The sequence below is a fragment of the Pseudoliparis swirei genome, chromosome 1 (genome assembly GCF_029220125.1).
Source record: "Pseudoliparis swirei isolate HS2019 ecotype Mariana Trench chromosome 1, NWPU_hadal_v1, whole genome shotgun sequence".
NCBI classification, from domain to species: Eukaryota; Metazoa; Chordata; class Actinopteri; order Perciformes; family Liparidae; genus Pseudoliparis; species Pseudoliparis swirei.
In genome coordinates this window covers 5,274,489-5,288,162 of record NC_079388.1, presented here as the reverse complement: position 1 = coordinate 5,288,162, position 13,674 = coordinate 5,274,489, and the positions used below count along the sequence as shown (strand labels likewise).

Genomic DNA, 13,674 nt, shown 5'->3' with positions numbered 1-13,674 from the left:
GGAGGAGGAGGAGGAGGAGAACGACGGCGGCGCTGGCTGCGAGCTGGAGGTCCGGCAGGCCTTTTTTCCCCTCAGTCCAGTCTCTGTGCATCTCAGGCGCCGGGGATCTGACAGCGTGGCCCCCGTGGGTGCTGCCGGCCGCCCTGGGCCCCTGTCACAGCCGGGGACCGGTGCCGGAGCAGACGTGGAGCTGAGCGGAGGGAAGTGGGTCAGGGCGGCGCTGCAGGCGTGTGCCCCAATCACACGAGGTCTCTGCACAAGGTAAGTCATGCTGCCTGCTTTCGAGTTGTTGGTTGTTTTACTCTTTCCCCATGTGTGTGTGTGTGTGTATGTGTGTGAGAGAGTGAAAAGGGGGGGTTGTGAGAGGTGTGCGTTAACATTAAAATAATCTGTCTCCCCCCCCCCCCCCCTGCCCCCAGGAGGCCTCACAGACGACCCCTCAGGCCTCCAGGTTCAGTCTATCTCTCCTCCTATCAGTGTCCTCTGTAGTTGTCTTTTGTAACTTGGCTTTTTCTTTCTTTTTTTTTAAGAGAGCGATGGAGGGAGAGATGATTTTGCGTGTGATGGGGCCTCGGGCACACGGCTGTGTTTGATGTATTTTTTATGTGCTTAGGCTACTGGTGAATGATGGGGGAGGGAGGGAGGGAGGGAGGGATGGGAGGGAAGGAGGATGCCTGGAGCTGATGCACTTGAATGGGGATGTTGTTGAAGGAGGGGGGAGGGGGGGCAGATAGGGATAGCATACTGTGTGTGTGTGTGTGTGTGTGTGTGCGTGTGCATGTGTGTGTGTGGAAAATGGAGGAAGAAAATCTTTTTTTTTTCATTCTTCCTCTCTGCCGCCAGCGACGACATGTCAGGGGGATGAGAGCAGGGTGGAGGGAGACAGTGAACACTTGTTAAGTCTGTCTGATGTAGCCCCTCTATACCACACACACACACACACACACACACTCTCTCACACACACACACACCTCACACACACACACCTCTAGAAAACACACTCGCCTGCCGTGTCCTTACATCTGAGATTGACTATCACAAAAAGCAAGCGGGCGCCACTCGCTCGGAGAAACACTGCAGAAGCCCTCGCACATCTGACGTTGCCCGTGAGTGGTGCATTGTGGGTAGCAGTCCTAAACACACCTGTACCAGTAGATACAAAAGGTTCATTAAAGGACAACCCTTCCCCTCCTGGCTGACACTGAGCTTGACGTATAGATCTATATCGACGCCCACCGAAGGCCTCTCGGTGTTCTACCTCCATTTCCCAGAATGCCGTTCGACAACCACCAGAGGACCGGCATGGCCTTGCTCGCCTGTTGAGGTCAATAAGACGAAGATGGTAGAGAGGGAGAGAGAGAGAGAGATGGAGAGAGAGACATTAACTGCTAGTCTCCTCTGGTGAGACTGTTGACCTGTCGCAGACTCACAGCGTTACATAACACACGGTCGTTCCGTGTGACATCACGTGTCCAGACACTTGTCTCCATGTTCAGAGGTGAGCAGTAATCCTGCTCACCTGAACGTCACAACAGGAAGCTGCGATCCTGTGCTGTGAGGATGCAGCCTGTCACTCCTCCTGAAGGGCGAATATATATACGGTGTAGGAGCGCGGGAATGAACGATATGGACAAAGTCGCTTTCTTTGGCTGCACACCTCTGTGGCCGTTTATTTCCTCACACAAAACATTTCACCCGTGACACTGACACCTCGTGACCTTTAAACCCCTCGACGCCACCCCGTTGCCCTGGTTACGCTCCCAGCTCTTAAAGGGACCCGGTCACGTTTCCTGCACACCACCCTACTAGTCTTGTGAATTATGTGCTCCCAACAGAGTCCCCTACATACTCCCCCCCAGAATTCACCAAGACTAAAGAAAACGGAGAGCAGCTTTCATTGAGCGATGGAACCGCTCACACAACCCATTCGCCTGTGGGTGATCAGCAGCAGTACGGTGGAGCTTCACCCCCAGGCTTTCTGCTACTGCGTTCCAGAGCTCCGACGTGAACTGGGGGCCTCTGTCCGAGGAAACGTCAGCTGGGGCCCCAAACCTGGCGACCCAAGTCCCAATGAACGCTCGAGCCACCTCCTCAGATGTCGTTGATGACAGCGGGACGGCCTCTGGCCAACGCGTGGTTCGGTCCACCGTGGTGAGGAGGTGTGTGAACCCTCGGGACGGAGGAAGGGGTCCCACCAGATCCACGTTTACATGTTCCAACCTCCTTTCTGGAACTGAGAACTGTGACAATGGGGCTTTTATGTGGCGGTGAACCTTGGCACGTTGACACACCACACAAGTCCCTGCCCATTTTCGCACATCTTTCTTCAAGCCGTGCCAGACAAACTTCGCCGTCACCAACCTCTGCGATGCCTTCTTGCCGGGGTGCGAAAGACCATGAATAGTGTCACTTGCTGTCTCCATCCGGTGGGAATAACCGGTCGTGTCTGACCTGTGGAGACGTCGCAGAGGAGCGTGGTCCCTTTTTCGCCGAATGGAACCGCCTCCAATTGCAGTCCCGTTGTTGCCGTCCTCAATTCCTGCACGCCTGGGTCCGAAACTTGATCCTCCACCATTTTAGCATAATCCAGTCCCAAATGAACCGGAAATGTCGAATGGCAAGAAACAGGCCAAGGAGCTCCCGATCAAAAGTGCTGTACTTTCTCTCGTTTGGACGCAGCTGTCGACTAAAAAAAGCGAGTGGCTGCCATGGCCCTTTCACCCACTGCTCGTACACGGCGCCCACTCCAAAATCTGAAGCGTCAGTGGCGATGGCGATCGGAGCCATGGGTGCGGGATGTGCCAGCATCATTGCCCTTGCCAGAGCAGTCTTGGTATCCCCAAATGCCTGGTCCCGCTCCTCTGTCCAGTCAACCGCTTGTTTGACAGTCTTGCCTTTCAGGGCTTCGAAAAGGGGTCGCATCAACTGTGCTGCCCGGGGGATGAATCGATGGTAAAAGTTTACCATTCCTAAGAACTCCTGCAGTGCCTTCACTGTGAGCGGGCGCTGGAAGTTAGCCACCGCGTCCACCTTCGCTGGAAGGGGAACGGCCCCGTCTTTAGTGATGCGATGTCCAAGGAAGTCAATGGTTGTCAACCCAAACTGACACTTAGCCGGGTTGACGATCAACCCGTGTTGGTTGAGCCGAGCAAACAATATCCGCAGGTGAGACATGTGCTCTGCCCTCGATGAACTGGCAACCAGGATGTCGTCCAGGTAAACAAACAAAAAAGGCAGGTCCCTCAGCACAGTGTCCATGAGGCGCTGGAAAGTCTGTGCTGCATTTTTGAGGCCAAACGGCATCCTCAAAAATTCAAAGAGGCCGAAAGGTGTGATCAGTGCCGTCTCGGGAATATCCAGAGGTTGAACGGGCACTTGATGATAACCCCGAACCAGGTCGACCTTAGAGAACACCACGCGACCGGACAAATGGGCAGAAAAATCCTGGATGTGCGGAACTGAGTAGCGGTCCGGGATCGTTGCATCGTTGAGCCGGCGATAATCCCCACACGGACGCCACCCACCTCCAGGCTTCGGTGCAATGTGCAGGGGTGACGCCCACGGGCTGTTGGAGCGGCGAATGATGCGCAGGCGCTCCATGTTGTCAAACTCTGTCTTGGCGACGATGAGCTTTGCCGGGTCCAGGCGCCGGGCCCGGGCATGTACCGGTGGACCAGTGGTCGAGATGTAATGTTCTACCCCATGTTTGACCGTGGACGATGAGAAGGTGGGTAGTGTGAGGTCCGGGAACTCAGCCAGCAACCGAAGAAACTCATCCGCAGCTGAGAGGCTAGCCAGCCTGGTTGCATCTGCTCCCCCTAGTGTGCACGGGTAAGAGAAGAAAGTCAAAGCATTCATCAGGCGGCGGCCCTTGACGTCTACCACTCACCACTCGGCCCGCTGTCGAACTGCCGAGCGCCGCCACGACATAATAATATTTCGTCGAGTCTGCGGTAATGTCTCTGAGTGCGAACTGCGCTTCAGCTTGAGTAAACCAGACCGATGCTTGCGTCTCCCAAAACTCCGGCAGCTTGAGCGAAACTGCGTGCGTCGTCATGCTCGTCTCTGGATCCGTCCAGTAGAGCCAGGGTCACCAATGTAGGAGCGCGGGAATGAACGATATGGACAAAGTCACTTTCTTTGGCTGCACACACTGTGGCCATTTATTTCCTCACACAAAACATTTCACCCGTGACACTGACACCTCGTGACCTTTAAACCCCTCGACGCCACCCCGTTGCCCTGGTTACGCTCCCAGCTCTTAAAGGGACCCGGTCACGTTTCCTGCACACCACCCTACTAGTCTTGTGAATGATGTGCTCCCAACAGAGTCCCCTACATACGCCCCCCCAGAATTCACCAAGACTAAAGAAAACAAAAAAACCACACTCATAGTCTCGGGGCCCAAATCAACCGTCCTGCCCGACTCCTTGTTATACAGGACTGTCTCAGAAAATTAGAATATTGTGATGAAGTTCTTTATTTTCTGTAATGCAATTTAAAAAACAAAAATGTCATGCATTCTGGATTCATTACAAATCAACTGAAATATTGCAAGCCTTTTATTCTGATTTATTGCTGATTATGGCTTACAGCTTAAGAAAACTCAAATATCCTATCTCTAAATATTAGAATATCATGAAAAAGTATACTAGTAGGGTATTAAACAAATCACTTGAATTGTCTAATTAACTCGACACACCTGCAAGGGTTTCCTGAGCCTTGACAAACACTCAGCTGTTATAAATCTTTTTTTTTACTTGGTCTGAGGAAATATTAAAATTTTATGAGATAGGATTTTAGAGTTTTCTTAAGCTGTAAGCCATAATCAGCAATATTAAAAGAATAAAAGGCTTGCAATATTTCAGTTGATTTGTAATGAATCCAGAATGCATGACATTTTTGTTTTTTTAATTGCATTACAGAAAATAAAGAACTTTATCACAATATTCTAATTTTCTGAGACAGTCCTGTATATATATATTAATATATACAGTATATATACACAGTATATATATATATATGCAGTATATATATACAGTATACACTACCGTTCAAAAGTTTGGGATCACTTAGAAATGTCCTTATTTTTCAAAGAAAAGCTTTGTTTTTTTCAATGAAGATAACATTAAATCAATCAGAAATACACTCTATACATTGTTAATGTGGTAAATGACTATTCTAGGTGGAAACGTCTGGTTTCTAATGAAATATCTCCAGAGGTGTATAGAGGCCCATTTCCAGCAACTATCACTCCAGTGTTCTAATGGTACATTGTGTTTGCTAATCGCCTTAGAAGACTAATGGATGATTAGAAAACCCTTGAAAACCCTTGTGCAATTATGTTGGCACAGCTGAAAACTGTTTTGCTGATGAGAGAAGCTATAAAACTGGCCTTCCTTTGAGCTAGTTGATTATCTGGAGCATCACATTTGTGGGTTCGATAAGACTCTCAAAATGGCCAGAAAAAAAGAAGTTTCCTGTGAAACTCGCCAGTCTATTCTTGTTCTTAGAAATGAAGGCTATTCCATGCGAGAAATTGCAAAGAAACTGAAAATTTCCTACAGCGGTGTGTACTACTCCCTTCAGAGAACAGCACAAACGGGCTCTAACCAGAGCAGAAAGAGAAGTGGGAGGCCCGGTGCACAACTCAGCAAGAAGACAAGTACATTAGAGTCTCTAGTTTGAGAAATAGATGCCTCACAGGTCCTCAACTGGCAGCTTCTTTAAATGGTACCGCATAACGCCAGTGTCAACGTCGACAGTGAAGAGGCGACTCGGGATGCTGGCCTTCTAGGCAGAGTGGCAAAGAAAAGCCATATCTGAGACTGGCCAATAAAAGAAAAGATTGGTATGGGCAAAAGAACACAGGCATTGGACAGAGGAAGATAGGAAAAAGGTGTTATGGACAGATGAATCCAAGTTTGAGGTGTTTGGATCACACAGAAGAACATTTGTGAGACGCAGAACAGGTGAAAAGATGCTGGAAGAGTGCCTGACACCATCTGTCAAGCATGGTGGAGGTCATGTGATGGTCTGGGGCTGCTTTGGTGCTGGTAAAGTGGGAGATTTGTACCAGGTAAAAGGGATTTTAAATAAGGAAGGCTATCACTCCATTTTGCAACGCCATGCCATACCCCGTGGGCAGCGCTTGATTGGAGCCAATGTCCTCCTCCAACAGGACAATGACCCAAAGCACACCTCCACATTGTGCAAGAACTATTTAGGGAAGAAGCAGGCAGCTGGTATGCTGTCTGTAATGGAGTGGCCAGCACAGTCACCAGATCTCAACCCCATTGAGCTGTTGTGGGAGCAGCTTGACCGTATGGTCTGCAAGAAGTGCCCATCAAGCCAATCCAACTTGTGGCAGGTGCTTCAGGAAGCGTGGGGTGACATTTCAACAGATTACCTCAACAAATTAACAACTAGATTGCCAAAGGTCTGCAATGCTGTAATTGCTGCAAAATGAGCATTCTTTGACGAAAGCAAAGTTTGAAGAAAAAAATTAATACTTCAAATTAGGGCTGTGAAACGATTACAAATTTTAATCAGGTTAATCACAGGTTTCTGTGGATTAATCATGATTTATCACATATTACCGATATTCTCGGTATATTTTTGTGAGAACATAAAGATTTATGACAAAAGACGGATATATACATTTATACACAGGGGTGCACATAACTTGCTCACCAGTGTGCGCGCATCGCGGCTGAGGTCTGCCGCATGCGAGCCAAGAAGAGTTGTTGAGGGGGGGGGTCGGATCGGAGCTCTGCGGCGCGCGAGCCGGAGATCGGAGTCGTGTTAACGCGACACGTAGAGACAGAATGACATGCTGCTGGAGAGACGACCAACAACAGACGGATTGGAAGCTCATTCTGCGCATGCGTTAAATGCGTTTAAAAAATGTAACTAATTAATCCTGTAATTTAATCATAACGCGTTTACGCGTTATTTTTCACAGCACTACTTCAAATACAAATCATTATTTCTAACCTTGTCAATGTCTTGACTATATTTTCAATACATTTTGCAACTCATTTGATAAATAAAAGTGTGAATTTTCATGGAAAACACGAAATTGTCTGGGTGATCCCAAACTTTTGAACGGTAGTGTATATATATTCTGTATATATAAATATATATGTATATATATACTGTATGCTATATATTTGTGAATACATAATTGTAATTTGGAAACCAGGTGTATTTATGGATTGGGTTTGTTTTCACTGAGGGATGAGGAGTTATAGTTTCCTAATTAGTTTTTTGACTTATTTTGTGTCAGCCTGACATCTCTCCTCTCAGCACATGTTGTCTGGAGGCCAATCTTTACCTTTTCCCTACACCGCATAAGGACATGAACACACGATAAAAAATAAAACATCACAAAATACAGAAATGATATCACAAAAACATGTGCTGAAAGCTCACATGATGAACAACGGTCTTCCTATCATAAAAACCAAGATTACAAAAATGTATTTGTAGCAGGCCCGAGGCCGCCACCCGTGGGTTTCCCCCCCCCAGCACCAAGGATCTGCCAGACAGCACGAGGTTTGGTTCAAAGACATATTTTATTGGCCCACACACGACACCGAGCAGACCGCAAAACACGTGCCTCTGCTCACCTCCCCCTCTCCACTCTCGAGTGGCAGCTTTTATAAGGGTGGCCTCGGCTGCTGGGTGGTTGCCAATCACCCGCAGCCGAGGCCAATCAGACACAGCTGCCACACTCCCCACCACTCGATTTACGCGGGACTCCTCCGGCTAACCTCTCCCCATGAGAGCTTGGGCGGAGGAGGGCCCTGGGGACGGGACAATGCTCGGCGGAGGGCCGGGTCGCCTGCTTAGGAGGTGGGGGCTCTGGGGTTGGGACGGGAGCTGACGCCCGCTGGGCCGGGCGGGAGCCGGGACCGCGGGAAGGAGCAGCGCGGTAGCTGGTACCTCTGACAGGGCCGGGGATCCGAGTCGGCCCTCCACCGGCGGTCGGCTCGGGGGTCGGCAGCTCCGACGGATCCTGGACCTCGGGGTTCGACGGCAGCTCCGACGGGTCCTGGACCTCAGCGGTCGGCAGCTCCGACGAGTTCTGGACCTCGGGGTTCTGCAGCTCCGACGAGTCCTGGGTCTCTGGGTCCGGCAGCTCCGACGGCTCCTGGACCTCAGGGGTCGGCAGCTCCGACGGGTCCTGGACCTCAGGGGTCGGCAGCTCCGACGGGTCCTGGACCTCAGGGGTCGGCAGCTCTGACGGGTCCTGGGGCTCTGGGGTCGGCAGCTGCGACGGCTCCTGGGGCTCTGGGTCCGGCAGCTCCGACGGCTCCTGGACCTCAGGGGTCGGCAGCTCCGACGGGTCCTGGGGTCGGCAGCTCCGACGGGTCCTGGGGCTCTGGGTCCGGCAGCTCCGACGGGTCCTGGGGCTCTGGGTCCGGCAGCTCCGACGGCTCCTGGACCTCGGGGGTCGGCAGCTCCGACGGGTCCTGGGGCTCTGGGGTCGGCAGCTCCGACGGGTCCTGGGGCTCTGGGTCCGGCAGCTCCGACGGCTCCTGGACCTCAGGGGTCGGCAGCTCCGACGGGTCCTGGGGCTCTGGGGTCGGCAGCTCCGACGGGTCCTGGACCTCGGGGTTCTGCAGCTCCGACGAGTCCTGGGGCTCTGGGTCCGGCAGCTCCGACGGCTCCTGGACCTCAGGGGTCGGCAGCTCCGACGGGTCCTGAGGCTCTGGGGTCGGCAGCTCCGATGGGTCCTGGACCTCGGGGGTCGGCAGCTCCGACGGCTCGGGGGTCGGCTGCGGCGACGGGTCACGGGGAACGGGAGTCTGCCCCAGCGCCGGCGGGTTTCGGAGGGTTCCGAGGAACAGGCGGCTCTCCTCCGCCTGTGCCCGCCCCATCTCCTCTATCCGGGCCAGTATCTGGCCCAAGCTGCTCATCGGCTCTTCCTCCTGGTCTGGCTCCCTCCCTTTCAGGCACTGGGTCCTCAGGGGCCCCACGTTGGGCTCCAATGTAGCAGGCCCGAGGCCGCCACCCGTGGGTTTCCCCCCCCCAGCACCAAGGATCCGCCAGACAGCACGAGGTTTGGTTCAAAGACATGTTTTATTGGCCCACACACGACACCGAGCAGACCGCAAAACACGTGCCTCTGCTCACCTCCCCTCTCCACTCTCGAGTGGCAGCTTTTATAAGGGTGGCCTCGGCTGCTGAGTGATTGCCAATCACCAGCAGCCGAGGCCAAATCAGACACAGCTGCCACAGTATTAAATTCTGATTAAGGGTGAAAATGGATTAATTATATAATGCAAGACTATATTGTTCTCACAGCAGTCCAACTGATATGTAAACATAGCTCAGACTATATGCTTCACATTCACATATTTAAATAGCATTATAACACATGTAGAGCCCCACCGTTAGTATTTGTCATTAACTATAACCTCTAAATGCTAAAAGGGTGAAGGAAGCATGAAACAGGCCATAAACACTAAGAAGCTCCATTTAGAAGTGTTTGTTGTTGTTGTTGTTGTTGTTGTTGCCCGAGGGCTGAAGTGGCAATGGAACAAGACCTCACTGTAACTTTGCAATCAGGTCATATTATATATAATATATATATAATATATATATATTATATATATATATAAATATGTATATATTATAGTATATACATATTTATTTATATATATTTATATATATGTATATATATACAGGACTGTCTCAGAAAATTAGAATATTGTGATGAAGTTCTTTATTTTCTGTAATGCAATTAAAAAAACAATGTCATGCATTCTGGATTCATTACAAATCAACTGAAATATTGCAAGCCTTTTATTCTTTTAATATTGCTGATTATGAACACAGCTTAAGAAAACTCTAAAATCCTATCTCATAACATTTGAATATTTCCTCAGACCAAGTAAAAAAAAAGATTTATAACAGCAAAACAAAATCAAACATTTGAAAATGTGTTTCCAGGTGTTTCGAGTTAATTAGACGATTCAAGTGATTTGTTTAATACCCTACTAGTATACTTTTTCATGATATTCTAATATTTAGAGATAGGATATTTGAGTTTTCTTAAGCTGTAAGCCATAATCAGCAATATTAAAAGAATAAAAGGCTTGCAATATTTCAGTTGATTTGTAATGAATCCAGAATGCATGACATTTTGCTTTTAATTGCATTACAGAAAATAAAGAACTTTATCACAATATTCTAATTTTCTGAGACAGTCCTGTATATATATATATATATATATATATACACAGAGACATTGTTTCTATTCTCTACGGTTTCCTTTTTCCTGCAGTCCCAGCCCAGTGTAGGAAGTGCCATTAGCAGCCACTCCACCCAACACACACACACACACTCCAGAATCACATAGCCGGTAAGAGGATGGGAGGAGGAGGAAGAGGAAAAATAAACATTATATGAGGCTTAGAGGAGGAGGAGGAGGAGGAAGAGGGGGAGGGGCAGTGTCCAGCTTCTCCACGGAACCAGCCGAAGAAGAAAAAGAAGAAGGAAAAAATAAGAAAAAAAGGTAAGAAAAATCTGTATCGCGGTGCTAACGTGGCCGCGCGGCTGTGAGCGTCGGTCACTCGACCAGTAGCCGATGGAGGGCGTGAGGACACGGCACCGACTTGGGGTGAGCGTTACGCAAGACGCCATGGCGCGCACCACACAGCACTCTGTCCGGGGTTTGTTCCCCTCTGCAGCGTTTTCACCTCGATTCACCGCATCGAGAGGAAATACAGAGGCGTATTGTTGTTTTTGTTGTTGTTGTTGTTGTTTTGTATACCGGATGCGCAGCTGTCGTGTTTCATCCTAAGCCGTACACAGCACTGGACGCCATTGGTCCCTCTGTCGTGTTTTCTGCCGTCGACGTCGTTCCAGATCACAAGATAGAGATCATGTCCTCCATCGGGTGTAAACAATCAGATTATTAGATATTAAAGCAAATCCGTTTGTTGGTTGTTTGTTTAATCATGTTATTGATTATTTTACATTTTTAAAAATGGAGCCCTGAATGGTTAAACAAAGTACTCAAGGAGATTCTGCTTGTTTTTTTGCCCTTCCTCGTGACCGGCAAGCATCAGTGTACTAGCCTGCTGCACGCGCGCTCCCGACAAAGACACAGTCGCTGTCCTTCAGCACCACGTGAACACGCGTGAGGAGAGGAGAGGGGGGGAGAGGGGGAGAGGAGAGGAGGGGAGAGGGGGATTGATTGACAGCAGCCTGAAGTCAGGATTAGAGTAATTTCCATTTGGAGGAGACATGTAAATATTTGATGCTAATAGAAGTGGAGTGGGCCTGTATTACTAGACGTTATAAACAAGGAGTTTGGTGTGTGTGTGTGTGTGTGTGTCTCTTCAATGCCTCAATCTTCTGTCCCATGTCGTTCCAGTGAGGCTCAGTCGACGTCAGCGATGCTTCACCATCGGGACCAACCTCTGAACTCGGCCTATGGAGTCAAAGGAGGTTCCAGCGATGGCTCCTCCTCCTCCTCTTCCTCGCTGCGGAACAGGAAGTGTGACAAAGACGGCAACTTCAACTTCCTCCCGGGCAAAGACAACGAGGGCACCGGCGGGGGAGGGGACGAGAACCGCAACCCGGTGCGTCCCCGCAACTTGGGCCCGCTGGGCCGCGACCTGCCGAACTCCTCTTCCTCCTCTTCGTCGTCCTCCGGCTATCACCAGAACCCGGGGCTCCTGTCGCCGCGCTCCCGCACGCCCTGCTGGGGCCGCCTGGAGCCGCCGCCCGAAATGGATTGCGGGGACGACGGCTACGGCCGGGTGCCCCCCGACGGAGCGGAGGAAGGCCGGCTGCAGGGGGAGGAGGGGAGGAGGCCGACGAAGATGAGCCACGGCGAGGAGACGAAGGTGGAGACGCGGAGGAGGAAGAGCAGCGTGGCGAGGGAGGAAATGGAAGACCCGGCGCTGCAGGAGAACGAAGACGAATGGGGCGACAGCGACTCCGAGTCGGAGGTCAGCCACCGGTCCGGCGGCAGCGCGTCCTCCGTCGCCATGGACAGCGGCGGCGAGGGGACGCTCATGGGGGGCTGGGACCGCATCGGGGTCGGGGAGCCCAAAGCCGACGCCCAGGAGGCCGACGCCCAGGATGCCGACGCCCAGGAGGCCGACGCCGGCGGAAACGGCGACCGAGAGCCGGCCGGGAGGCGCCGGAGCGTGGGCCGCCGCAGGTCGCTGACGGCGAGCAACCTGGGCAAGCTCCGGGAGGAATGCGGCGAGGACGAGGGCGCCGACAGGTCCTCGGACTCGGGAGGCGACGCCGTGTGGACGCTGCGAGACCGCGAGCGCTTCAAGGCCCAGGAGATGGAGAAGCACCAGGAGCAGCTGACCATGTACCGCCGGCTGGCGCTGATCCGATGGGTGCGCACCCTGCAGGGCCGCATCCAGGAGCAGCAGGACCGCCTGCAGTCCAGCTTCGACGTCATCCTCACGCAGAGGAAGGAGCTGCTGCGCATGGGCGTCGCCGCCGCCGTGGCGCTCAGCCAATCGTAAAGAGAGAGAGAGAGAGAGAGAGACACGGGGTCTGAAACAGGAAGTGGTTTCGTTTGACCTTTCGCCTGATTTAAAAACAAAAAAATTTTAAACCAGTCTCCCATCGTCTTTAATCTTCACACTCGTGTCGACGATCGTAATGATTTTATTTTTCCCGGCGACCGGAGCATCAATAAGTCGATCAATCCCCAAACCGTAAAAGCACTTAAGCGTGAAATTATAATGTTTATATCTATATAAAAATAAAAAAGAATATTCCGTCTGTTCTCGTTTGTCTTGACCTGTGCGTGAAACTAAAAAGACACTGTACCAAAAAAATAAGAGAATAATGTGTCGATGTAACATGCAGGAGATGATTTGTACTCTGAGGTCCTGCTGTGTGTGTATATATATATGAAAGGTAAATTAAAAGAATAAAGTTATATGATATATATCCATATGTGTGTGTGTTGTGTGTTTGTTGGTGAGATCTGAACCGTAATGAAAGAGATCTCAGTCTGAGTTTGAGCAGATATGACCTCACGTCTCATCCTGTGGCTCCTGGCAGCACTTTGGGAGCCCACAGCCTCGCTTCACAACAGCTCAGTGCCGATGTCAAGGAGCAGGTCCATCAAAGCTCCCTCAGATACTAACGAAGGGCCATGTTGTTATCTTCTCGAGCTGTACTTGCTGTTCTGGTGTCCCCCCTCCGTGCCCCCCACCCTGGGGCCAAATTACCTTTTATCAAACAATTGCCTCTTTGTCAGCCGAACAAAGTTGGTTTGTATGAGCTCATCACACGGGGCCGCGCGCGCGCGCGCGTGTGTGTGTGTGTGTGTGTGTGTGTGTGTGTGTGTGTGTGTGTGTACTCACATTTATTACGTTGTAGGGCCCCGAAACAGGGAGCACACCAGCGGTATGGGGCCCACCTACCTCGTGGGGCCCTAAAATCAGGGCCCCACACCGTTTTTGATGTATATGGGCTCAGAAGCCTCCCCTGATACTCCTGTTGCTTTTTAACTAAAGTCCCACAAAGTAACAAAAACTGGAAAAGTGTGTGTAATGTGTGTGTAGAATTTCTACTCACTACCGCCCCCTATGTTTGAATGGTGCTGGGTGCGCTACACACACTCCCGTGTGTGTTATAACTTCTGGATTTGCCTGAGATCTCGCCATGTGTCCACGAATC

The 13,674-nt window shown here is 50.9% G+C and overlaps 1 protein-coding gene across 2 annotated transcripts; it reads left to right on the top strand.

Moving 5' to 3' along the window:
- Window positions 1-10,407: 10,407 nt before the first annotated feature.
- LOC130195024 (uncharacterized) lies at window positions 10,408-12,943 on the top strand. 2 transcript variants are annotated; one of them, XM_056416268.1, is made up of 2 exons: window positions 10,408-10,525; window positions 11,390-12,943. In XM_056416268.1, the coding sequence occupies exons 1-2, from the start codon at window positions 10,416-10,418 to the stop codon at window positions 12,504-12,506; spliced, it is 1,227 nt and encodes a 408-aa protein (XP_056272243.1). In that variant the 5' UTR covers window positions 10,408-10,415; the 3' UTR covers window positions 12,507-12,943. The 2 variants fall into 2 exon arrangements, with proteins under 2 accessions (XP_056272243.1, XP_056272251.1); XM_056416276.1 differs by lacking the exon at window positions 10,408-10,525 and adding an exon at window positions 10,536-10,630.
- Window positions 12,944-13,674: the final 731 nt, after the last annotated feature.